Source organism: Sinohyriopsis cumingii, chromosome 15 (genome assembly GCF_028554795.1).
Source record: "Sinohyriopsis cumingii isolate HCF-2022 chromosome 15, ASM2855479v2, whole genome shotgun sequence".
Lineage (NCBI taxonomy): Eukaryota > Metazoa > Mollusca > Bivalvia > Unionida > Unionidae > Sinohyriopsis > Sinohyriopsis cumingii.
Genome location: NC_142975.1, coordinates 24,863,132 through 24,890,027, shown reverse-complemented (window position 1 = coordinate 24,890,027; position 26,896 = coordinate 24,863,132). Strand labels below are relative to the sequence as shown.

The 26,896-nt window shown below is 37.5% G+C and overlaps 1 protein-coding gene across 2 annotated transcripts in view; it reads right to left on the bottom strand.

Annotated features, from left to right (window-relative positions):
• Window positions 1–14,765: 14,765 nt before the first annotated feature.
• Window positions 14,766–26,896, bottom strand: part of LOC149781429 (peptidyl-prolyl cis-trans isomerase H-like) — a 45,467-nt gene continuing 33,336 nt past the window's right edge. For both annotated transcript variants that reach the window (XM_089935514.1, XM_089935513.1), the window contains exons 5-7: window positions 26,715–26,807; window positions 26,059–26,146; window positions 14,766–14,994 (exon numbers count right to left, since the gene is read on the bottom strand). In XM_089935514.1, coding sequence (XP_089791640.1) covers window positions 14,885–14,994; window positions 26,059–26,146; window positions 26,715–26,807 — 291 coding nt within the window. In that variant the 3' untranslated portion in view covers window positions 14,766–14,884. The remainder of the gene's footprint in view (window positions 14,995–26,058; window positions 26,147–26,714; window positions 26,808–26,896) is intronic.

Here is a 26,896-nt window from a genome sequence, read left to right as displayed (position 1 = left end):
TAAAATCAGACTTTTTAGGTTCCTCCAACTGATCGGTGGAGTTTATCTCGATGACCAAGTATTCAGGCTTGGTGAAGCTTATTGATATTCTTGCCGGAGTTAGTTTTGTCATTATTTATATTTTCTTCTTTCAAATGGTGGTTTACTTCATCGTATATCTTAACCATTAACGCGAATTCGGAATCTGATATGTTTTTGTCACTGAGGCTTGATGATATCAGCCACGATAATTTAGAATATGCTGTTGTTGCCGTGTTTAATTTTACACCTGCGTCGTTGAGTTTTGTGCTCGTGCACGGGGACATCTTTTTCGAGATAATATTAAAACACCTGCAACAGCCGCTGATGATGAAACGCATATTGTTACTAGTACTGCAGTTTTTACTGGCGTTAGCGCTGATAACACTACCCCGGTGGACGCAATTAACGCAGATACCGAATAAACCACAACATCCAAAGCAACTATACGCCTCTTGTATTTTTTTACTTTCAGCGTATACTGGTCAATGATGGTTTTTAACTCTGATTGCCATTCGCGTACTTGATCGTAGCTATATTGTTGAACATTTAATGTTGTTGCTGACGCTGTCAGTGCCATTATTATTTTACGCAGTAACCAACTGAAGCGTTTCAGCTACAAATTCCAGACACCATCAGTAAGATGTTTCGGTTAATTTCTTATCAGCTGCTTCCAGTATAAATGTTTCTTCGTTTCTTTTATTTAATATGATAGACACAACCCCAGAAAACTTGTCAGTTGAATGCCGCCAGGGATACATTGTAAATATCTCAAATTTTGCAGCATTGAACACATATAGTCTGTACAAACCAGTGACTGTTACGGTATGTTTGATAGTGTTATTTTGCTTTGACCATGTTGTGAATCCAGATGATGCTGTGTATACTATGTTGGTAATATGCCCGGGAGTTACTCCCGGTGGGATTTTAATCAGATTAATTTGTTAACGATCTCAGGAATCCCACTTACGACATCATCTAATGTTTTCCTAATCGTATCCAATTTTTTTTTTATATCAGAGAGTTTTGTGTCAACGGTGAGCGGAGTACCAAAGAATTCCTCTGCGGTTTCATTAATTTTTCTAAACTTTCTACGGAGATTTGTAAATGCGCTTACGTGAACATCATACTCGGCCCGCAACGTGGATAATTTACCATCTACGGTGCTGTGGTTAACGTCAACATATTTTTTTGTTGTTGCGACGTCTTCATCAGATGTTTGATCTGTTACGGCTACTATTTTATTTCCGTTCATGCTGAGTTCACCTGTCATTGTATCGCCAGTTGATTTTAAACGATTAGCAACACTTTTTGTGATTTCATCTCAAATGGTTGTAAAGGATATACTTGAATCTCTGATTCTACCGCCGTCAGTAAAAACAGGGATGTTATCCGTGACCGCACCGAGTACTCGTCGAATTATGTCATTCCATTTGATATTGCTGGTTTTTAACACACGGTATTTATCCTGAAAAACAACAACCTCATCTCGGTCAACCCCGGAGAGGTTCATAAGATTATCGATTTCATCTTTAGTCGCATATTTTGATAAATCAATATCATCGTGTTTTTTGTCTTTACCCTTGCTGAGCGATCTTCCGTACATATCAACCATATTATCTTTGAGGGTTGTTTAAAATGTTAAATCTACCTGCGGTATACTCGTGCACGACTTTGTGAGGTGGGGTGGTTGAACTTGATAACTCGTCAAGAACATTACTTACTTCACATCCAAATATTGGTGGATCGGTTAATGTTTGTGTTGGTAGCGTTGAGTACCAAACTGGAATTTGAAACGGAGTACTTTGTACTCTACCGATATATTTTAGAAATTCAACTGGCGGTGCTAACTCATACGAATCGAAATAAACAATTCCACGTGGATCAATAGCGTAAGCAACCCAATGAGTTCCTGGACCATCGCTGTTATCAAGATTAATAATTCCTGCTTCTTTGGTATTCGGTTGGCTCGGTAACTGATCTCGCATAAAAACACTTCTGAATATTTTTATTTTAAGTTACTTAGCAGCATCGAGTAAATCAAAATTTGACATCGGTGAAACACTCTGTGTTTTTCTCAACGGCTTTTGGGGTACCATGAGGGTGGAGTTCCCGGTAGTCTTAGACCCTTTCAGTACCATGAGGGCGGAGTTCCTGGAAGTCTTAGACCCCCTTTTTATATCCCTTTCCAGTTGCTTTATTTAATGCCATTCCAGCAGCGGTTCCAACAGCACCTAACGCGGCTGCTTTTGCAACAGCTGGGGCAGCAGCAGCAATTAATGCTGGTATTGCTGCAAGAAGTGGAAATATACCACCGGTTTTAATCATGTCTTTGATAGCACTTGGAGCGAAATCAAGTTGAACTCCGGTTTTTTGCTTTTTGCGCTTTATTCAAATGTCTTAGTTGAGTTTTAGTCAACGATAACTTGTTTGGATCACCACTAGCAATTTGATCTCGCTTCAATGTTATTTTTGTCCCGCATGCGCTCGCGTTTTTTTATTGTCATTTTTTCACCTGACCTGGAGTCAGAGTGACATTAACGTGACTATATGACATTCTTATGACAATACTTATGTTTTTAAATAACACGATTAAAGATTTTCCGCTGGTGCATCAACGACTCTCATTCGACCACTACCACCTTCAAGTAACATTGACTTATCACTGAGTATAACCGCGATTGCTCTGTAGGAGGCACCAGCACCACCTGGCGGGTTATTAACACGAGCTAGAAAGTGTATATCAAAGACAGATTGCTTGGATAAATCAAGATGCTCCAGCGAAAAGTAATAAATCGGATACAGAGTTGTAAAATCTGTAATATTTGCAAACCAGTATCTATATTTTGATCACGCCCCAAAAATGACATCAAACAACGATATACACGTGCTATATAATTTGTGACATAATCTAACATTATATCCTTCGCTGGCTCTAGTTGTCCGTATATTTTCAACGAAACCTTGGTAACGCCGAATTGGTCAAAAACATGCAAACGTTCCTGACTACCCGTCCGATTATTATTTTGCAGCACAATAAAAAATATGCCGTGGCGCAGAAACACCCTATTGTGATGCTATATGCCAAGTAAATATATCTTTAACAGAATTTTGAGCAGTATCCGTGGTTACTGTTAACCATGATAGCAACGATTTACAGCCTTGATCCATAAAAGAGAGTAATTTTTGTTCTTGTGTGATTTATGGAATCATTACAGGCATCCATAGTGATAGTTTTGTTATATTTACTTTGCCAGCATCAGCAACACCAGCCCCTCGCCAGATTGCATCATTATCATCACCTTTTCTAAAAAGCACATCTGTGTGTTTAGCTCCAAAGATGACCTTTCTAACATTTCTGCAAAATCCAAAGATGTGAGACAGTGGAATTACACATGAAACATGTCTATTATTTCCTGACAACATTGCTCGGCATGTTGCAAATCCTAAGTTGTAAGTTGCATTAACACTTCCTATAATATCAAAAACATCAACTGGTCTAGCTGCATGTTCAAAATTATCTGGTTGTGGATCAGATGCAGTATTTCGTGGTGTCAGTATTTTAGTATATTGAACATGATCAGCTTTGTCGGTAATATCCTTAGCAAACATCATTGGTGGACCAGCTGATCTTGTGTAATCATCAGAATATCTTGCTAGACCAATTATTGTTGTAGCAACATCGACATCCTTCTGAATTGATTCGATATTTTTTCCATCGATCATATATGCAGCGCTATAAAATAATACCATAATTCCATTGTTGACAAAACCAACTCGCAAGATGGCATCATATAGAGTATCATCCATTTTTACAAGTTCACCTTTTACTTCAATAAACGCCTCAGCGGGCAAGAAATATCTACTCTTGTATCTTGAACCTGAAGTTCGATTCGCCCCCGTTGATTTGGCTGTCGCGCGTCATAGGAATAAAATTGATAATCACGTACCGATTCATTTTTGAGGACCGGTTCATCTATGTCAAATGCTATGTCGGATATATGCTTGAACATTTTATTATAATTGCCTATTTTCCAAATGATGATTTAAATTATCGTCGTCGGACATAACCACTTCCTGCTATCAAATTCGCTGTTATATTTCTTTCTGCTTCATTAACCAACTTTGCTAGTTTTTGATTTGCAGTTTGATTTACTACTTTACTGACATTTGCGGGCATAACTTCAGTGCTACATAATTTTACTTGCTGCGGTTTTTTTCGTACTAATCGAGCTAGTCTATCCTTGATTGACGAGAACGCCTTAACAGCAACATTGACGACTACACCAGGAGCCTTATCACGAACAACATCAATAGCCTTCATTGATAATTGTTTTGCAATCGGCATTACTTTTGGAGCCATTCTCGTAAATAGACCTTGAACAACATCACCAAATCCATTTCCGTAAATTGTTCTGTAAACGGGTAATCGTGAATTTACCACCCTGACTATCATCGATTTACGATGATTATTGTGTACAATCATTTTATTCTATTTGTTATTTATCTAATCGCAGTAACAAGTAGTCACTGTGGTAATCATCAACAAATTCATCAAGTTCTCGGTAAACGCCGATATCTATGATACCACCTTGAAATAATCGCCGACAAATATCAGTTGCTTCATTAATTATTTCTGGTGAGTTATTTCCGGCACGTTTCCCTCCTATGAGAACCTCTAACCGTTGTACATCATTGAGGATATTATCAGGACAAACAAAATTATTTCCCATACCACTATCAGTAGCACCAGGCGCATCGTGGAATTCTTCTTCTGGTTCTTCATGTGTTTCCGTTTGTTGCAATGGAGGAGGAAGCTGATAAGGAGGCTCTTCCTGGTGTTTTTTTTTTTTGTGGTTTTTTTTTTTGGTTTTTTTTTTTTTGTTTTCGCTGTCATTGTTTTCACTCTTCTTGTTCTTTTTGTTTTTGTTACCTTTGTTTTTGTTGTTGTTGTTTTCGCTCTTCTTATTCTTTTTGTTTCTGTTCCTTTTGTTTCTCTTGAATCTCATCGTGCAATACTACTCCGCCTAAAAACGTGTTATAAAATACTATCTTGTCTTGATATCCGACTAATACCCCGGTTTATGTTATACACCCAATCAACCCATATATTACGACTAATATTTGTAACATGATCGGGTTTTTAAAAAAATACATTTTTGCTAATATCTTGAAGCAGCAAACAAACCAAACTTCACTATATTCTCCCTAGTTTTTAACATGAATCGTTTTATTACTTGTATACCACCATCAGTAACTTTTTCCGTAAAAGCAACATCTCTTTTTTGTTCTTCTTTACCATCTGTATCCGCGACAGGGTCAACGACAACATTTTGTGGTTGGGGTTGAGGTTGTGCGGCGGCTATTTTTGCTGTAAGTTCTTGTAAAATTTGTTCTGTTCGTTTTAATACTGGAAGAATACCCTCCTTCTTTATCCCCCCTTACAACTTCTTCAGTAATTTGTGTAACGGGTTTAAATAACTGTTCAGTACCAGTAGCAAATTCAACTTGTGCTTCTTACCGCGCCTGTAGGTTTTTCTGGACTTGTCTCTGACAGGAACAAAGTTTTTAATTGCTTCTAGTCGTTCTCGAGCTAGTCTAGCTGTGTAGGATTCTGGATGTACCATATTATGATATAACATAATGATTTAATTATAGCAGCAGAGAGGGTGCTGTCTCTCGACTTGGTACTGACGCGATAGCGATTTTTTGCTCACGGACACATTTTTTTTTTTTGCGATTTCCAGGAAGGTTTATTTTGCGAAACGGAGAGTGAAGCAATTAGAGTCTATTCTGCTGCTTTCCCACTTATCACTAGTCCCGTGAGACATAAATGTCTCGAAATAGGACTAATCAAAGAGCACTTGTTAAGTGCATCAATACGTTGGGGAAAGAGGCACCGTTCCTTCCCCCTTCCAAAAAATCAATCATTCCCAAATGTAAAAAGCCGTACATGCCCGCATGGGCGAACACGACTATAATCAAAACGATCGACCGACCGACCAGTATGGCTACCCAGCGTTTACACGTTAACATTCAATCAGTAAATTATTAGAGCTTCAGATGCACCTGGAGTATGCCAGGTGTCTCCTGGATGAGCTGGCCATGGAGGCAATCCAGGAAAGTGCCAGGCTTGAAGAGGAGGAGGAGAACAAGAAAAGAAAGAAGAGGAGAAGGGTAAAAATGATCCTGCCTCACCTGATACTAAGACAGAGCTGTGAAGTCAAGCCGATGGTGAGGACATCTACACAGAGACAAGCACCACAGCCACTAACAGCACAGAGACCCGTGGTCCCACAAATAGAGAACTGGGATCAAGAATTGGAGAGGCAGAGGCAAGAGCGGGAGCCTCAGCGTCTGCAGGAGGTAAGGCAGCATCCAAGGGTTTGGAATAGGAGGAGGAGGGAAGCTTCACTATCCCTGAAAGTGAAATGATGAGGCCACTCAAGCTGCCTCTGCACTCCCAGTAACAATATGAAATGGGATCAAGATTGGAGCTGCAGTTGTAGCTGTGGTGCCAGGCCTGGAAGATATCACCAATAACCGGGTGTATCCAAGTTCAAAAGAAGAAAGAAAAAAAACGCCAGCCCTTTTCAGGGCTAACCAGAACTCTAGAAAAGAGACTATTAAAAGTTGCCAATTTGTGTGAGTGTAGAGTAGTGTGACTATAAGCACCAACTTTTTTACTGATATTTGTGTGCGTGTTTGTGTTTGCACAAGTTTGCGTGTACCTGTACGTGTCCGGTGCATAGCATATTTGAGGTTTGTATGCGTGCGCGTACGTTTGTATGGATAGTAGAGTGTGTTTGTATGTGTACGTACGTTTGTGTGGATAGTATATTTGTTTTTTTTTAATAACAAATATTGGGGTACTTCTAATAGTAGATATTAGGTTTATTTTCCCCTTCCCCTCTGTGTGGTTAGTACATTTTGGCTCCCGTTTTTTCTTCTTCCATGTGCGTGTTTGTGTGTGGCTGCGTTCGTGTGTACGCGTATGTTTGTTTGTGTATGTATTGGTCCTTGTCCCTATAAAACTCCCTTTATCCCTATCAAATACATTTCACCTACCTACCTACCCACAGTAGCGTGTATTCAGGTTAGCCACTTGCAACACTGTTGCCATTATTCCCCTTGTGTTCAGTACTGTGACGTTATTGAAGCTGGAAATTTTGAGACTATAAATACAGACTTGGGTTTTTCATCACGTTGTAGCTATAAATCGATACTAGGATTTTTTTAACAGGAACGTCACACAAGTTGAGGCTTGAAATGGACAATGGGTTTTTCCAAAGGAATTTCTCCCAGTTGTAGCTATAAATAGATAGTGGGATATCATAGGAATTTCAACAGGTTATAGCTATAAATATATACATGAGTGTTTATCCACGATCGTCACACAAGTTGAGACTACAAATAGATAGTGGGTTTTCATAGAAGTTTCAAAGGTTATAGCTATAAATAGATACTAGGTTAGTTCCTAGGACTTACCTACAGGATGAGATTATAAATAGTTACTAGGTTTATCCATTTTAGTCTAAATTCTGGGACATCCATTGTGGGGTTGGTCTTTTCATTGATTATAGCTATTTATAGCATCCTTACAAATATGCAAATGTATGAGCACCACCAACATAATTTCAGGTCTAGGTAATGCTTTATATATAAATGTTGGGCTTGTATTAGTATATGTCTGTCTCTGTCTCCGTTGTGTTTGGCCCTCTACCACCCTTGTCCCTAGACAGGCCCTATACCATTTCCCCATTGTCCCTAGACAGTCCCATCCATGTTCAAGGTCCCCTTGTCCCTAGATAGTCCCAATCCATTGTCACTATATATTCCCTATGTTCAATTCTCTTTGTCCATATACAGTCCCCACCTATGTTAAACTTTCCCTTGTCCCGCCATAGTCCCACCCATGTTAAATTCCCCTTGTCCCTACATGTCCCCAGGGTGTTTTTCCTTATATGTTCTTATTTGCCCTATGTATCAATCTATGTTCTACGATTATATATGTCTAATCTCTCCTTTATTTGTCTCTTCTCCCTAGAGTAGCGCATATTCAGGTCAGCCCCTTGCTACATTGTTACCATACCAATGTTCAGTACCATGACGTCACCATACCTGTTCTATTCCTATTATCAATATACAAAAACCCAACCTTCCCATGTCACTATAGAGTCCTAATATTCCCTTGAAATTGCGAAGGATGGTGGGGGTCAAGGTCCTCCCTCAGCAGGTTCTCAAGAGGGCTGAAAATACATTTTAGACTCTTGAGAACATACAAAAATGCTCCTGTTAGCCCTTATTATCATAATATTTTGCAAAGCTCTTACCTCATTCCAAGAAAAAAAATCATTTAAAAAATAACAAACTTACCTAACTTTCAACAATAGTTGAAGAAGTTCACAATGTTCACTGTCACATCAACTTGTTCTCCAAAATTATTAGTGCTGAAGTTACTATATGTCTATGGCAATGTTCACATAATAATTCAGCTACAATAATTTGTTAATTTTGGCACCACATATTAGATGCATATCACATTTTTCTTCTCAAATAAATCCGGTTTTTTTTCTTTCATGGTAAAGTTTTTAATTATATACATCAATTATATGATTGTTGTTGTGGGGTTTGACACCATTTTTCAGCACAAAATAGACTATACATGGCAGCCAGTAGTAATGGTGGAGGAAGAACCTGGGAAAACTCTAGTAAGAACCACCAACCCACGAGAAGCTACTGGCAAGCTTTCTCACATACCCACGTAAGCTGAACCCGAGACTCAAAATCATGCAGACAGTGGTGAGATGGCAGTGATCCGTAACAGTGAGTGCTTTAGACCACTCTGGGCCCCAACATTCAGTTATATGGAAAATAAATACATAAATTCACTTGTCGTTTCCTCCATTGGACACAAAATGTTGATACTGATGTGCTAGTCTTGCTTTTTTGCAGCCTTGGCTAATATTTGTTTTGCTTTTCTTTTTGAAACCACTGTAACGTGGGCTCAAGGTTCAGTTTACTGTTTTCATTCTCAAAAAGTTTTTCATTTTTCCTTTCCAGTTCCTGTCCATATGCAGTTCACATATTCTAATGCAGGACTTCATCTGCCCTCTTACGGAAAAAATCTTTCTTAAAATACTCTATCTGACTTTTGTTTGATATTCTGTAATGAGCTGTATCCCCGATTCGACATAAATAATATGATACTGAAGTATGCTCTACTTGTGAGCCATAAAAAGAATTAAGAAATAAATTACCTACTTTGATAGATAAGTTTATCTGGCAACAATAACCTTATTTCTCCATTTGTGATTTATGCATTTGTAACTTCTTAATTTCTGGGAGGGAATCAGTTTGTTATCTTCTAACTTCCAAATCCAACCATTCCAACTCATTCTCATTTCAAATATGTTGGATGATACTGTAAAGTTGGCAAAAATTAAAAAAATAGGTGTCCTCTGGTGTGCAGTTGTCTTACAGACTAAATAACTTTCCCATTAACTATGCATTCAAGCCATTCCTATTTCACACACTTCTCAAACTTTTATTCAAGCTTTCTGTGTTTGGTAAACATTAACATCAGTTTCTGTTATGTGAAAATTCAATGGACAGGTAGAAACATTTGACCAGTCAGAATGCTCTTTACAATAATCATCTGTTAAAAAACATTTGATATGAATAGTATATTACAATGATCATATTTATATGGTAAAATTTATGTGGAATAGGGCTGGACTGACTGTTATTTAAAAACCTAATGGAGATTCTAGAAGAAAAGAATCATATTGTGGAAAAGTGGATTCTAGTAAGGTGAAAAGTGAAATTCTGCATTAAAATGGCAAAATATAATCACTGAACTCATACTTGCTGTTTGTGCACATAAATATAAAAAAGACAAAGTCACATCAATTTAATTATTTATGTTCATATGTAATAAGAATGAGATCAATGTGCAAATGGCAAATTGTTCTGCATGGAGTTTATTATAGTGTCACATCATATGTAATAAAAATGAAACAATTGATGACATCTATCAATGGTACAAAATTATTCTGGTAATGGACCCCTTTCACAATATGCATTCTGGATGATTTGCTTATCTTGATACCAATAGTTAGAAATCAAAAAAGAGGTTATCACTGCTGGGTGAATGTTCTTTCTGGTGTCTTGGAAGTGGAAATTGGCATTTTAAAGTCTCAATAATATAATCACATAATGTACATATACTTACAGTGTTGATAAAATATAGGAGCATTCAGAATATGTAGATAATACACCACTCCCTCGATAACTCGCGCACATCGGGGTCCAGAAACATCGACCGCACTATAAGCGAGGGGCGAGTTATCGAGGGACCTATAAAATAAGCCCAAAACCAATAAAGTGATTGACGACATAACGGAAAAATAAGGGGGGTGGGTAGGCAGATTATACTGTTGAATACTCACTTTATAATCGTTCTGAGATTAACTGTTAATAAATATCTCTTCATAACGGTGTACTTTATTATTTTCTCATAGGACAACATTAAAAATTTCAGGATAAATTACAGTATATTGAGGCGATCATCGAAAACATTATTCCACGTGGTTTCCGTTCGCTGAACATGTGTACCACTTCACACATTGTGTACTACGTCACTAATTTTTATGTTGAATTGTATACATTCTAGTTTTATTGTTTGAGCCAAATTAGAAGTTTTTTTATGCACAAAAGATTGACTCTTTTCGAGAAACAGTGTCGATCGAACGATAGATAGATAGATTTGAATGTGATAGAAGTAAAATGGAAAACAAAAAATAAACAAGAGTTAATCAGTACTAACATATTTAATTAGTCTACAAATTTAAAACAACGTAAATTAGAACAAGTTAATACTTGCCGTTTGTGCCACGCTTGACAAATATCAATTCACTTTTTGAAAAAAATCAGTTAATTTTTTTTGTGTGTGTTACTCCTTGGTTTCTCTGCCGCCAAGCAAAATCCCTCAGATTTCTCAACTGCATGAGCTTTACGTAGTCAACATTTTGGGTCTCCAGCCACCTTATGGCAATATCAAAATATTTGCTTCCTGTGCAGAGGGGTGGGGGTGCAACATCTGTGTCTGCATCACTTTCAACACTTGTGTTACTCCAGTTAGAATCGTCTTCTGCTGCAAATTTGTTCGCTATAGAAGTAATTATAGTTTCATCTGACATGTATTCGGCTGTTGGGCAATCATTGTCAGCACAAATCCACTCCTCCATCAAGAGAAACGCCCATCTCAGGACCATGAGTCTGTACTAATTTCTCCCAAACAGCCTCGGCATTAATGACATCAGTGTCACTGAAACATTCGAAGTCACTATCGTCGTCGTTGTCTCTGTTACTGTTTTGCTTTACGTCAAAGGCAGCTCCAAGACCCTTAATCCAGCACCCGAGGTCTCTTGTAATCGATTTTTTTTTTAATGCAACAAACACTTCCCGAAGTTGTTGATCAAAACAAAGCCGGCATGTACATGTAATTAGGTTCTTACAGAAGTACTCACGGGTTTCGATGTAACAGTCGATTGACTCTTTTCATGTTTTCAATGAACAGACTATGTTGTGATTATAATGTTTACACTGAAACGGAATTAAAGGATTAGAACGTGACTTTCACACAGGAAGTCGTTTAATTGGTGTTTATTTCATTCTCTGTTGCCACCTGTTAACATTTACCAGAAGTTTTCATTGATCGCTATTTCACCAGACTGTTTATTTACAGTATAATGACAACTATTTATCCTAAAAACTTACATAATATATTATATCTTTAAACAGAGGTCTCGCTAAGATTTTAAAACTGGGTCTTTCTGCCTCTGAATTCAATCACTAAATATCAGTATATTTTCTCACTCGGCCGCCAAGTCAAAGCCTTTGAACTAGCCGCCTAGCTGTTGCATCATGTTCTTTTTTTTTTTTTAATGTACTCTTATGAAATAGCAACAGTACATCAAAGAGTCTTTCAGTCACTGAATTCTGTCATTGTAAATATCAGCACAGTAAACTGATCAACACATTTTCCCACAAAGCAGGTGGCTGAAACAGGACCGGCAAATCTTTGAATTTTCCCGCGCACCTATTACATGCGTACGGATGACTCCCGCCTCAGTGATTTTCTGCGTCCCAGATCAAAAATTGGCGTCCAAATACGCGTAATTAAGCGTTTTCGAGATCTCTGAAATTAATTCTTCTCTAGAACTTGCAAATTTCAAAATATGGATTATATTTTTACAGGCATTAATCACCATTTTCGATGATAAAGCGAGCAATGTATCAAGGTTTAATTTATCAATTCTTATCGTAATTTTTTTCATGTTCAGCATATTTTAAAGATATTTTAAATACATTTTCTCTGGAAAAAATCGGGAGCCAAGACTGACACCGCGTTATAAGCGGGATCGCGAGTTATCCGGGCGCGAGTTATCGAGGGAGCGGTGTAATGATAATAATAAAAATAATAATAATAATAATAATAAAAATAAACAACTTATTCCTGCAGAATTATTTTTGGGGGTGGGGAGGAACATGTGGTGGTCAGCATTAAGTTTTAGGTTGTAGGTCAAAACACGTTCTGAGGTAAAATCCGGGGGGGGGGGGGCAAGTACTCCTCCTTGCTCCTATGTGTGGGCAACCATGCTATTTATTCCCTAATATGTTTATTAATAAAATATCATACACAGTCTAGCAAATGAAAAATATCTTGCAGAAATGGATTTTGTACTAAACATTTGGTTCAGAATTTATTCTTTTGCACCAAACCAATTTAACATAGTTCATTTTAAGTTCTAATATTTGTCAAATCATGTTTTGAGGTATATACAGTTTAGCTATCAAAGCATGTTTGAATATGTAGTTTAAATACACTTAAGCAAAAATCAGTGGAAAAACAATCATTATCCTTGCAGATTCAGAAGATAGCGGCCCGCCAACCACCACACACCTCACCCTTTCTGATGAACTGAAATTTAAAATAAAATTTTCTTTTGACACATTAGACTAATACTAATTTTCATTTGTAGTGAAATCTACTAGCCTCTGACTAACAGACTTATGTTAGTTACAAACTCTGAAAACTGAAAGGTGTACTTTTTTCTGCAAATAAGGGCATATGTATGTGACACTAGTCCGAATTTCCCCTGCCATCCTATTATTGATATTTGGACACTGATGTTGGGTGTAGGGTCAGGGTTCACTTTCATCTCATCTGTCTGCAAATTAAAGTCATTACAAATGCTATGTTCACAAATTTTGAGAAAATAAATCATATTCCTATTGATTTCATGCAGGTATAGCTTGATGAAAGGTCATTCTAGTTCACTAGGTTGGCTAGTTAATGGCTACCCTATGCCGACACCAAATGGTGTCAGCAAATTCCAACTTTTTGATAGGAAGTGACTCTGATCCTACACCCAACGTCAAAATATAAAAAAAGAGGTGGCAAGAGTCAGAGGAAACTCTCACTACTGAGACACTAGCATGACTGTTTGTCTACAGACACTAATCAGATTAAGTTTCCTTTTAATTATTTGATGGTTAAAGACTGTAAATCCTCTAGGCTATAATCAATATACTTCCAACATTCTGAAATTTTGTTATTTTTAGGTATTGTGAAACTGTCTATTGAACAGTGTTCTTAAGGAAAATAATTGGTTTTTAATTTTAGCATATACAGACCATGCAATGCAGCATAAAAAGCTGTTAATCCTTGTGTAAGTTACTAATCTAACTGCAATAATTGTTTCCTTAAGACAGACTGGATTATGTAACTAGTCCTCTCCACTATCTAGCAACCGTTCAAGTTATGCACTCTGAGGATGATGAATATCACTGTATTCATTTCAATGCAGTTACAAGCAGCATTTTACATGAGTGTTCATGAAATATAAAACTTATGCAACATGTCGGATAGTATTATACACCAGAAGCTTATGTCATAATGCATCCATTAATGAATTTCTTAAAATTTTAAAGTTCCATAAACATAGGTATCAAAATCCCCAAAAATGTGTGCATTATCTTTTGACTTTGCTGTTGTCTGGTGTTAGGTAAAATTATGACATGGCTTTGTTAATGTGGCATTATGGTGAAAATAACACAGAAGTGTTTAATTACCGCTCTGGTGGCCTAGTGGTTAGAGCGTCCATCATGGAAGCGGGAGGTTGTGGGTTTGATCCCCAGCTGAGTCATATCAAACACTTACAAAAATGGTACTAACAGCTGCCTCACTTAGCACTCAGCATTATGAGGTTAGCGTTAGGACTAGTCAGCCTGGTGTCAGGATAATGGGACTGGGTGGGACATCATGCTACATGCCTGTGGCATGATGCCCCAGTGCTGGTCATCACTATAAACTACCACACTGCAGACATCGTAGCAATATGACTGAAAAATCATTAAAGCTATTTTAAAAATCCTAATCACACACGTGTTTTGTTATAAGAATCTGTTTAACAGAAAGTTCATTTTTTCCCAAGGAAATGTGCACATAAAAACTTTTCAGGCCTTACATGTGTGGCCCAGTAGATGCTGGCCATCCTTCTTTGGGAGTGGACTCTGACATCGTGTAAATGTAACCATTAGATATTAATAAAGTTGTCTACTGGAATTATACTGTCATTGACTGTACAAATAATTACTAATTTTTAAAGAGATTTTCATTCAAAATTACCATGAGAGAACTCATTATTTAGATTCAAACATAAAGACCATACTATCATTCATCCAAGTACAACAACTTTAATTCATTTCATTAAAATTTCCTTCCAATTTGAGTCTTATTTTCCTCACTGATGCATTATACTAAAAAATCGCAATGACCAAGTTATATTTTTAAAGTATGTCACATTTCTCCACATTGACTGATCACCACAGGAATTTTTGGCTTGTTGTTTGGACCAGTAGGGCAGTTTTCAATCTTTCTAAGAACCAAGAGACCATCAATGACTTTACCTGGAAATAAATTAAAGCAAAATAAATAACCATATTACATCTTCCAAAAAGTTAATAATAAAAATAACAAACTTCTTTGAGAGGACATATGTTAATGTTATTGTAGTTAATCTGTTACTGGAATACAATGATAACTTACCAGTAAATATCAACAGAAATCCTGATATATGTAATTTCACCAAATATGCTTTCCTTTGCATTTTATCATTGTTCCATTTGCATTTCTTCTATCATCTTTGTTTCATTTATGGTTTCAGAAATGGATCTAGATTTTCCACTTACCTCTTCCATCCATCATTTCCTTTCACTCATTTAGTAGGAAATACATGTACATAAATCATTTACCAAAGTGAGTTTTTCCATTTTTGAGAGTGTTAAAGGGAGAGAACTAGGACTTTTGTATATTGTCTTCACAGTACAGCGTGACCCCGCTATAACACGGTAGTTGACAGCCACAGAACCTGACTGTGTTATAGACCGAACCGTGTTATAAGCAACCAGGTCAGTTAGCTGAAGAAAATGATGCATGTACCCAAAAAAAATTGCGGGGGGGGGGGGGGGGGAGAGGGGGTTGGAGGAGAGGGAGTAGGTAATAAATGCGAGCAGTAAAATATGTGCTTAACCGGCACAGTTACCATCTTAAATTGATGCATATTAAATAAGAAATATACCTTTAGTGAAAACAGAAGACATATATAATAGTTTACTTTATTTAGAGAACCACAAATTGGTACATATACGTGATTACTATTTAATTTACATGTCTAATGTATAGCATGAATAAAGTATCAACATCGTGTACTCACCCACGAACCTCATCATATACACTGAATCCATAATACAAGTGATTCCATCGAAAATATGCATACACACAGCTTTAAAATATTAAATAATTTTGTCACAGGTCATATTGGTCTGAATTCAGTGGAAAAACATAGCAAAATCACATAACGAATGACGAAGCACATTTATTTTTCAGTACGTCCAGTTAACATGTTCCAGTCACGTTGGAAAATGCAAAAATCCATCTGATTCCATCACTTTTATTTAAGTTTGGTACTGACTTCCTTTGAAGAAAAGTTCTTGTTTTTACTGAAAGAATTAGTCGACTTTCTTTGATGAAGGGTGCATGCATTATTGAAGTCACCGCTAAAGGACAGCTTTGGAGAACCAAATAAATGCCCATTTCTTATTGTGGCAGCAACATCAAATAACTGTACTGCATGATTGAGACTGTTTTTTTTCTCCATTTGCCGAGTTTGTTTAAATAACAATAGGTGCTTCAAAGGTATTCTGTTTCCTTTGAAATTTCAGCAAACAATTTTATCTGTGTACATTTTAAGAAAGGAACTGGCCATCATTTGGACTATTCTATGTACTGTCCCTCCATGCCTATTGAATAAACCAATAAGATGTAGTTTTTATTTTATCTTTTAATTTTTTTTTTACATTTGTGGTAGCAACGTGATGCTGCCTTCCACACATGCATCTGAAAATTAACAAAGGGTTAACGAACGATAGAGACGCAGGTGTTCTGGTCTGATGACAGGGATTATTACAGAAAATGTGGGTGTTCTGAAGGATTTAACTGAGTGAAAAGAAGAGGAATTTTACTTACCATCCACATACAAATGCCCGCCTATGCAAATGTATTAATTACTAGTGAGCAGCCGAAAATCCGATGAAAGATAGATTATGAGATAATGCCCAGTCCGGTTGATCTCTATTACCAGAAATGTCAACAACAAGAAAGCAGATATTTCACAACATATAGTACTCATGCTAGATGTCAAGATAAACGGATTATGATATAACAATGCACTGTTTAGATGGTTTGTCAATATGGACAAAGAATTTGTTTATGGAACAATAGATAAATTTCAGCGCATTTTTTATCCAGTTTGCGGCTTCCTTTCATGGGGTTTCTGCACTCCAAACCAATGGTTGTATATAAAAGTTCAAGCAGCCAACAATGTCACCAATAAAAAAATATGCCACATGGTATATTTTGCTGCCAATAAGGAAAAACAATCCAAGTTTGCGTCATTGGCGAAGACCTACATGATCCCAAATAAACTTTTTATGCATTATTTTTCGTACTTTTTAGAAGAAAAAACTATTTTTTCGTGTACGAGAAAAAAATATAAAATTTCAGTAGCCATGCCACGATTGTCTTGTAATATTCATATGCAATCCCTGAAATGATAATGAACTTTTTACGTTTTTTTTCTTCATACTTTTAAGAAAGAATTTTTTTTTGTGTGTATATGAAATTTCGGGAGCCACACCAGGACCGTGTTATATCCAAATTCGTGTTATAATGGAGCATGCTATAGCAGGGTCACACTGTATTATTTCATAAAATAGCTAATGCATAAAAATAACATTGAATTTATGATAATTTAAATACAACTGCAAAGAGAGGTGCAAAGAACAATATTAAATATGTAAATATTTATTGTAAACCAATCAAATCACTCAAGAATAGTATTCAGTTTGTATACAGCATGCATTATTTGCAAAGCTCAAGTCAGGATCATGCATAGTTTATAAGCTGCACATATTGTGAAAAAGGCATGTGCTATGCACACTTGAAGGTACACAAATTACCAGTTTAAATTCCATGCTGCACTTGTATCCATTTATATACATTATTCAATGTGTGAACCTGCACTAAAGACAATGGGAGGTAACTCCTCTTAGACACCTTACATCTAAAAAATATATATTTTGTAATGATTCTTTTAGCATTGTAAAAACTAACTGGTTCTCCATTATGTAATATATCTCTATAACACTACAAAAATGTTTTTTGAAATATTTCAGAACATATCAACTAAAATCATTCAGAAATATGTTCTGTCTCAAGACAGTCTTTGGTTTAATTCTGAACTTTAAGTTTTAAATTTTAAAGTTTATAAAATATTTGATTACATTTATGCTCTGTCAACATATAAGGCCAAACCAGGACAGGATGTCTTAATTCCATCGAAAAACAGGAACAACATACCTACCATATTCCCAAAGAATACAGGGAGATCTGGAGACTCAAAAGTGTGTTCTGCATGACCCCAAAAGTGACAATGTCTAATCAAGAATAAGTATTCTTTTCATTTAGGCTCAATTAGATGCAATTTTTGCTGCTCTCAACAGTTTATCAGATAGGGTTGAATGTAATGCAAGTGTCATTTGTGTTCATCATTTCAATTCTCGTATATTATTCCAACAACTGGAATAATCATGTTCTATATATGGAGTTACATTCGAATTCAAAGAAATGCTGCTGCTTCTCACAAATTTGCCATTAACATATAATAAAGTTCACTTAAGCATTCCCACTTAGGGCAATGATGTGTAATAACTTTTGTTCTTCAACATGCATCTCCTTGATTTATATAGCTCTAAACAGATTGGGCTGTTCCATTTTACCTATGTAAATTAGCGTAATGACTTTACTATAGATATTCTCATCCAATATAGTAATTTGTGAAATGGCAATTGCTTATTTCACCCTGCCTTTTAATTTGTTCTATGATCTAATGCATAAACTGCTCTTAGGTGTAGTTTTACATGGGCTCTCAGATTCAAAGTACAGTGGAACCCTGCTATAACGCGATAACTGGGGTATAAAAAAATTGTATAGCGTTAATATTGGGGTCGTGTTAATTGCGGGGTTTTGCAGTATTTTACTTTTTTCAGAGAACAACGCATTGGCACATATATGCGTATTCATGTCTAATGTAAAAAATCGGGGCATTATCGGACAAATAGTAAATGGAATGCAGTAATAGGACTTATTCAACATATTGGATGGATATTATATTTATAAGTTATTACTTTGCATTAAATAGTTTTACTAATTTTTATTGGTTTGTCCGATAATACACGTTGATCGATAATACCCAGACCGACATTATATCATGAATAGGGTATCAACACCGTTTACTATCACGCCATTGTGGCATGCAGTTCATCCATAATGCATGTAATTCCATTGAAAAGTTGCACACAGGTTTAAAATGTTCGATAATTTTGTCACAGATCACTGTGTCTAAATTCAACGTCTAATATATGGCATGGACAGAATATAAACACCATTTACTTACCGTATGATATCGTATCGTCATGGCATGCAGCTAATCCATAATACATGTAATTCCATTGCAAAAATTGCATACGTATTTAAACTATTCAATAATTTTGTCACAGATCATTATGTGTCTGAATTCAATGGGAAAAATTAACACCAAAATTAGGTTAAGAAAGATGAAGCACATGTACTGTTCATTATGTTCCAGGGTCTATGAACGGTGTCTGTACAAATTTCATACTGCTAAAATTTTCTCATATGCATTTCCGTGTACTTTTATCAATTGTAAATACCCAATAATTAACACTTGTACACCTATTCGTTTGAATGACAACAGCAAGAATAATTAACAATCAACACATGCTTTCAGCGTGCATATAATTTTTACTTCAGATTTTGTGAATATCGAAATAAACATGTGAAAACTACTATACTAACCATTGCGCAAAGTGTAAAGTCAATCTTGTTGCATGACTCCATAATTTTAAATTTCGTCATTTCTTAAAAAAACTGTCTGGTGGAGTCTGCTTCTTTGCCACGAACTGATGGCTTCTTGCAAAGTCAAGAATACTTCTGAGTTGGAGGATTTTGACACTGTCCACATGTTGAGTTTCCAGCCACCTCAAACTGGCTTCTAGGTGCTCTACTGCCTCTGACACTTTTGGTGGGAGAGTTGGGTTGCCATCATCATCATCATCATCATCATTAGCGTCACTGGTTTCAGGCTCTGTTTGTGCAGCTTCATTCTTCCCGCTGACATTTGCAACAATTTCGTTATTTGAGATGTGCTCAGATATGGGGCAGATGTCATCTGCTGAATACCAGCTGAAGATGTCATGATGACTGTGCTCATATTCTCTGAGTGCTTCTTTGGCTAAACGTACGTCATCTTCAGTGAATCCTGTAAATTCAGGCTTGTCATCACTATCATGGTGTGCAGATGACGTAAAAGCTGGAGAAAGACCCTTTATCCAGCATCATTCAATGCAGTGTGCTGAGATAGCATCACAGGCTTTCCCACCAAGGTGACAGACTTGTTTCAAATTGAGCGATGTTAGTGATGTGTTGAAGTAGGAGTTGTCATCCACTACCATCCGCTTGATCATTCTGTGGTGATAGTTTTGCTTAAATACCGATATGATGCCTTGGTCCAGTGGCTGGACTTATGACGTAGTGTTCTTTGGGAGATAAGAGACTTTAATCTTGCCATCATGACTGAAAAGATTTCCTGCTGGGGGGTGGGCAGGGCAATTATCCAGCAAGAGGAGAGTTTTTTCCTCCTGCTTGAGTTTTCGTAAATGAGCCCAAACAGCTGGAACGAACATTTTATGGAACCAGTCATCAAATATGGAGCTATTCATCCATGCATTCTTGCTGTTAGTGTATTCAAAGGGAAGGGCCTTCATATTAACATGATGAAAACATCTGGGAAATTTTGATTTTCCAATCATCAGAGGTCTCACTTTGTGGCTGCCAGACTTGTTGACCCAAAACAAGGGAGTCACTCTGTCCTTCCTCTTCGTAAAGCCTTCTTGTGTGTGAATATCAGTCTTGGTTGCTAGGGTACGATTGGGTAACATTTTAAAGCATAAACCAGTCTTGTCACAGTTATAAACTTGATCAGCTGTGTAGCAACCTTCCTCCAGCAACTTTTTAAGCTCAGCTTGGTAGGAATTGACAGCCTCTTTATCAGTTGAGCGGATTTCCCCAGACACAAGAACTTGGCTGATAGCGTGCCTTTTCTTGAATCTGTCCAGCCAGCCATTACTCGCCTTAAATTTGGAATCATCTCCATTGATACGGTGATCAAATTTCTCTGCTTGAGCTTTCAGAATTGGGACAGAAATGGGAACTCCTCCTGAGCGAGCCTGGATAAACCATTGGTATAAGGCTGAATCTAGGTGTTTGTCACTAGCAAATTTAACCCTTTTACGATGTAAACCAGTTTCCTCTTTCTAGAATGTAGGGTAGACTATGGAGCCTTTCTTCTTCTGTTTTCCACCTTCAGAGAGTGGACTCGCTAATTCCTAGATCTCTGGCAAGCTGAGTTTGTTGTTTGTCCTTCTTTAGTTGATCCAGGGTGTACAGTTTCTCTTTGGAAGAGAATGACTTGCATTTGTGAACTTGCGTTTCCATAACTGTAAAATATTTATATATATATATAGAAATTAGGAAACTAATAACGAATTCATTAGCAACACCATACACAAGTAAAACCCAAGAACAAAGTGTTGTGGGCCTGCAATGGTTACAAATCACTTTTATAACGTTTTTTAAGCTGAACGCATGTACAATTTCATACCCCTTCAATCTCCAGCTAATAAAGAAGACATTATTTACTGGTCAACTGATTGCATCTAATAACACCGCCAAGCCCAGAAAACATGTTGGCAGCTTTCGTTTTTTGATGTTTATTAAATTGTGATAATCTTTTATAAACCACCGCATTGTCTGCTGTTTGGTTGTGTATGCAGTTAAAGAAGAAATACATGTCAACTATTGTTTAAGCAATGATTGTATACAGAATTAATTGAAGACAATCACAAAGACAACTTACTGGCTTTACTCATGGACCAGTAATAAGTGACATTTCCGATAATGTTTATTGTGGCATAACACTTCAAGAACCTGGTGAAACTGTTAAATTTCAGAAGCCAAGCCACGATCGTATTATATTAAAATTTATACACGAACTCTTCCCCAAAATGATGATAAACGTTTTACACACTATTTCTCATACTTTAAAAAAAATAAAAAATTCCCGGTACAAGAAAAATACACATACATGTATCAGGAACCACGCCATGATCATATTAAATTGGAATTCATATGTGATCTCCTCCCCATATTGATACTAATTTATTTATACACTATTTCATGTACTTTGAAGAAGATTTTTTTTTTTCATGTGTGAATACACACAATTTCGGGAGCCACATCACGACTGCATTATATCCGAATTCGTGTTATAGTGGGGTTGCACTGTATGTCTCTGTGACACTTGGATTATATTTGGTATCAGAACTGTGGAAGGGAAGGTAAAGACCCACAAGCCCTCCCAAGTGGTTGACAGTACACCCACAGCCCAAGCTTCTAGGTCTGAAACTGGAGAGACAAAGATGGGTAACTTGTGATTCCACCACATCGTAAAAAGGTCAATCATCAGGTAACCCCAAGTGCATAGATCTGAGTGAAGACTGATGGGTTGAGAGACAATTCTGGACATGACCTCCCTGAACTGAGTGTCAGCCAAGATACTGAGTCTGCCAGGAATGTGTCTGAGGTATATGCTGATATGGAGATTGTCACACCAATGTAGGAACTGCCAAATCTGGTCACACAGTTCAGGTGATTTGGTGCCCCCCCCCCCCATTGGAGGGAACAGGTTACCACTACCAAGTTGTCAGACATAATGAGAACCATTTTGTCCAAGAGTTGATCTTCCCAGAAGTTAAAGGTCTTGATGAGAGACTTTATTTTGAGGAGGTTGATGTGCAGAAGCCACTCCCCTATATCCCACTTATAGTGAAGTCTGGCAACAGATGGGCACCCCAACCATATGCACTGGCATTGGTGCATAACATTATTTCTGCTTGGGGCTTCTCCAATGGGATTCCTATGGTCAGCCAACCTGGGTTGTGCCACTGATGCAGGAATCATCGAATCTCATGTATGATCAGGATGGTTTGACAAAGGCACATGGAAAAGGGTGCCACTGTGTCAGCAATGACACTTGTAAGGGTGCATTAAAAGATGGCAAGATCACGTCTGCTGCCGCATTGAATAAACCAAGCAGTTGCAAAAACTCCCTCACCGAACTCAAAGAGTTATTGGAAACAGACTCAACGAGATCGATGATTCTGTTGATGTAAACACGAGGAAGCCGCATTAGATACCAGTTGGTTAAGAACTCCATACCCAGATGGATGAAGTTCTGGGATAGGCGGAGGTCTGACATTTCCTAGTCCACTAAAAAGCCTAGATGAGCTGGAAGAAAAAGAAGATCGTTCCTGCCTTGGACTAGGATAGAACTTACCATGTGTTCCTGGAGGATGTCATCCAGGTACACTACGGTTGTTGTAGATGTCGCTGAATGGTGTCACGGTAAATGAAATGGAGAAACTTGCAAGAGACGGAGTGGATAGGGACATGAAAATATGTGTCCATCAGATCAAAACTGATGGTATACTCTCTCCATCTGGTAGATAGGTGGACTGACCTCACACTCTAAATCTTGAATTGGTTGAGGTGACTCCAGTCTATGGTGGGTCTCAACTTGCTGTTTGCTTTCTGAAAAAGGAACAGCCTTGAGAAAAACCTTGGAGATTGTGGCCATTGCAGAAGCTCCAAAGCTTTTTATGGTATTTCTTTGGGCTGATTGACCATATCTTCTGTTGAAGAAAGGCATCTTTCTCCCAATCTGATGATGTATTCGAGGGGAGAGGTGGAAGGGGAGGGGACTGTTGATGAACAAAACCTTAAGCCCCTCTGACTGACCTGGATCACCCTCTCCTCTGCCTCTCCCCATTCTGAGGGAATAGGGAGATGCAGTGAGCTCAAAAATCGGTTTCTTACTGCCTCAGTCGATTGCTTCCTAGGTATCAATGTTGGTGCATGTGTGACTGAGAAGGTCCCCTATCCTGAGATCACTTAACATCCCTTCACACTGATGGGGACTGAGTGGTTCCAAATGCCCATGTGGATTGAGCAGCAGTTCCTGAGCTGCCTGCCTCTGAACTTCCTCTATCTTCGTCTAAAGGAACAGTGATCTTAATAGGGTCGTTTGGAAAGGTAGGGTATGATAAGGTTGGTAAGACATGGATCACATGTATGTGACACTTCAAATCAAGAGCAGATTGACCAAACTCACCATAATATGGTGAGCAGCCCTGGTGATTGACCCTAGCAATCCTGGCCCTCACCTCCCAAGCATGGCTATTGCCAGTTGTCTGCAACAACATCCCAAACCAGTTATGATGTGCATGGAGCAGATATGACCACCATTCTTGTCAAGTGCTGGGAGATCAGTTCTGAACGCACCTGTCACCTTAAGTTCATCTCTTCCTCCTCATCGTGATCCACCAATTGTTTAGAGCAGTGGTAGGGGTGGAGGACATTCTGAAGTAGACAACACCCTAAAAATGTCCTTAGATGATGGCTTGAAAGCTAATCTTCAGTCTGATCTGAGTAAGATGTGAAGCATGGTGTATGTGAAGGAGTTCTGTCACAGTCACTGTGAGTAAAGGCACAATCGGGTCTACTTGCAGTGCCAGAGAAGACATAGTAGGTAGTGTGAAGACCCAATTCCATCCCTATGAAAACATCACTTGCTCTGCCTTGAGGACAAACGTATGAAAGTCTGGCACTTCTGGCTGGTTCTCCTGACGAATGGTCGGCATGGAAGCTTGATGTATAAAAGACAGTCCAGCTATCACTAGTACCAGCTGATTCAAAGGCCTGGCTGGATAGACTGATTTCTCAATGAACTCTATGTTATAGAAAAAGCATGTCACTGACAGTATGGCTGGATGGACCTGACACTAAGATTCCAGTAAATAATTGCCTGGATTGATTTGACAAAAAGGTCCCCCATGTTGGAACAGTTGGATGACAGGTGATGGTAAGGTTTTGACACGCATTTGATTCCATGCATCCGGTGTGAATGGCATGTAGTTGGCCCAGATGCTGGCATTATAGGATGGTCGGCAATCACTGGTACTGGCCGCACTAAAGGCCTGGCTGAAAGACAGATTTCTCATTGAAATCTCTGGTATAGTAACGAAAGATGCCAATGGCATGGCTAGACGAATGGATATATCACTAAGATCCTTGTATGAACTTTCTGGCTGGACCATTTCAATGAAAAGGTCCCCATGCTGGGATGGCTGGACTGCTGTTGTTGACAAGACGATTGGCAATGTTGGGACAGCCACTGATGGCTGGATGACCGGTAACGGTATGGCAGTATTAAAAGGATTCTGCATGAACCCCATGTGCCCGGACTTACTAGCACGAAGGCCATGCTGAGACATGTGGGGGGACTTACACCTCGTGGACTGCCTAAAACTGGGGAATACTTCCTAATGAATTGGTATCACCAACAATGAAATGTAGGTTGTCTTCCTTTATTCTGTCTTTCCTTCCCTTCAACGTTGAAAGGACAATTGCTTTGAATGTAAATTTCCTGCATATAGTAAACATTTCTCCTGAAACGACACAAAAAAACAAAACACAGATTAGCAAATTAGTATGTGACTAACTAGCTACAAATCAGTATATTACTAATTAGCTAAAATGGAAGCTCAGACTTCCAATGACTATGTATTATCGATTATGCATATCATAAACGGAGTATACACAGTATAAACAAAACAAGAGTCATGGTAGACTTCCATCATTTAAATTGACATTCTGCTGACACAACACAAAAACACAAAGCAATGTATTAAAATTACTAAGTTGCTAAACACTGTCATAACTAAAGCAGTGAAAGTGTTGTATCAGAAACCTATGGCCCTGTTATCAACCTATGCACAATACTTAATTAATAATTAAGCCATAATTCTATTAAATCAGCATGAAATATGAATAAACTAAGTATAAATATCAAACAGCAGTTCATAATTTTGCTAAGAGGATCTCTGTAATGGACACAGTAAGCAAACAAAGTCAAAGGTGTGCTATCTCATAAGGTCAACGATAGCATGGTGGGATGGTGGTCTTAAAAGACCAAGTCTCCAAAGGTGACAAAATCACTAAAAAAATTGCCAGAAATTGTAAAATAATGCGTACAACTTGCAGTAGATCGATAAGTCCACAATAAATCCAAAATGAATGTGACTGGGGAACGTATCTGAAGAAGAAATGAGTGTTTAATGGAAAAAATAAACTTTCAAACTATTCTGTCTCAAATAAAGTTTTATACAAAATTGTACATTCAGCCTTCATTAAATTATAAAAAAATTACTCCATACCAAATACAACATGTTTGCCATCCAGAAAATCACATTTTGCACAGGTGATGAAAAATTGACAACCATTGGTGTCCTTTCCACTGTTTGCCTGGAAAGAAAATAATTGGAATTCATTACAAGCAAATAGACAAAGAAATGTACTATCATAATTACTAATAATAACAGATATATAGTACAACTGGGAATGTTGACCAACTTAAATTTCTCCTGTGACCCATTTTGTAAACATGTAATTTTAGACAATGTTTTAAAACTTGAATAAGATATATGTGCATATTAACAACAAACTTGTTTGATTCAAAATCTACAGATGATGTAAATAATAAATGATGGTGATAATATTTCATGCAAAGTATAACAGGGGTCTACCTGCTGACACTACAAAATTGTTTTCCTACTCTCCTCCTCCTGTCATACTTTCTTTTATTTTTACCAAAGGCTGGAAAAACATTAATTTAAAACAATCTTCATACCAAGACTTAAATTTATTTTGGATCAATATAAAAATTTATATTTTCCTTCCTATCTGATAAAACTATGGTAGAGTATTTCCAAGACATTTTAGGGATGCTTCCACCAGTTACATCTACACCTGAATCAATAACAAGGCTGAGCTTGAATCAGTTATGACAACGTATCTCCTATGCTGCTCTTACCATTGACAACATCCCAGGTAGAGAATGCTTTAGCTTGAAGTTTTCATCAGCAAATGGACCTCCATATGTACTCATCAACCCTGTACCATCATGCTGATAAAAAAAGCACAAGTATTTCTTCATAATTTGAAATACCTATATATGGTATTAAACTGAATATAATCGCAAACAGAACACCAAAA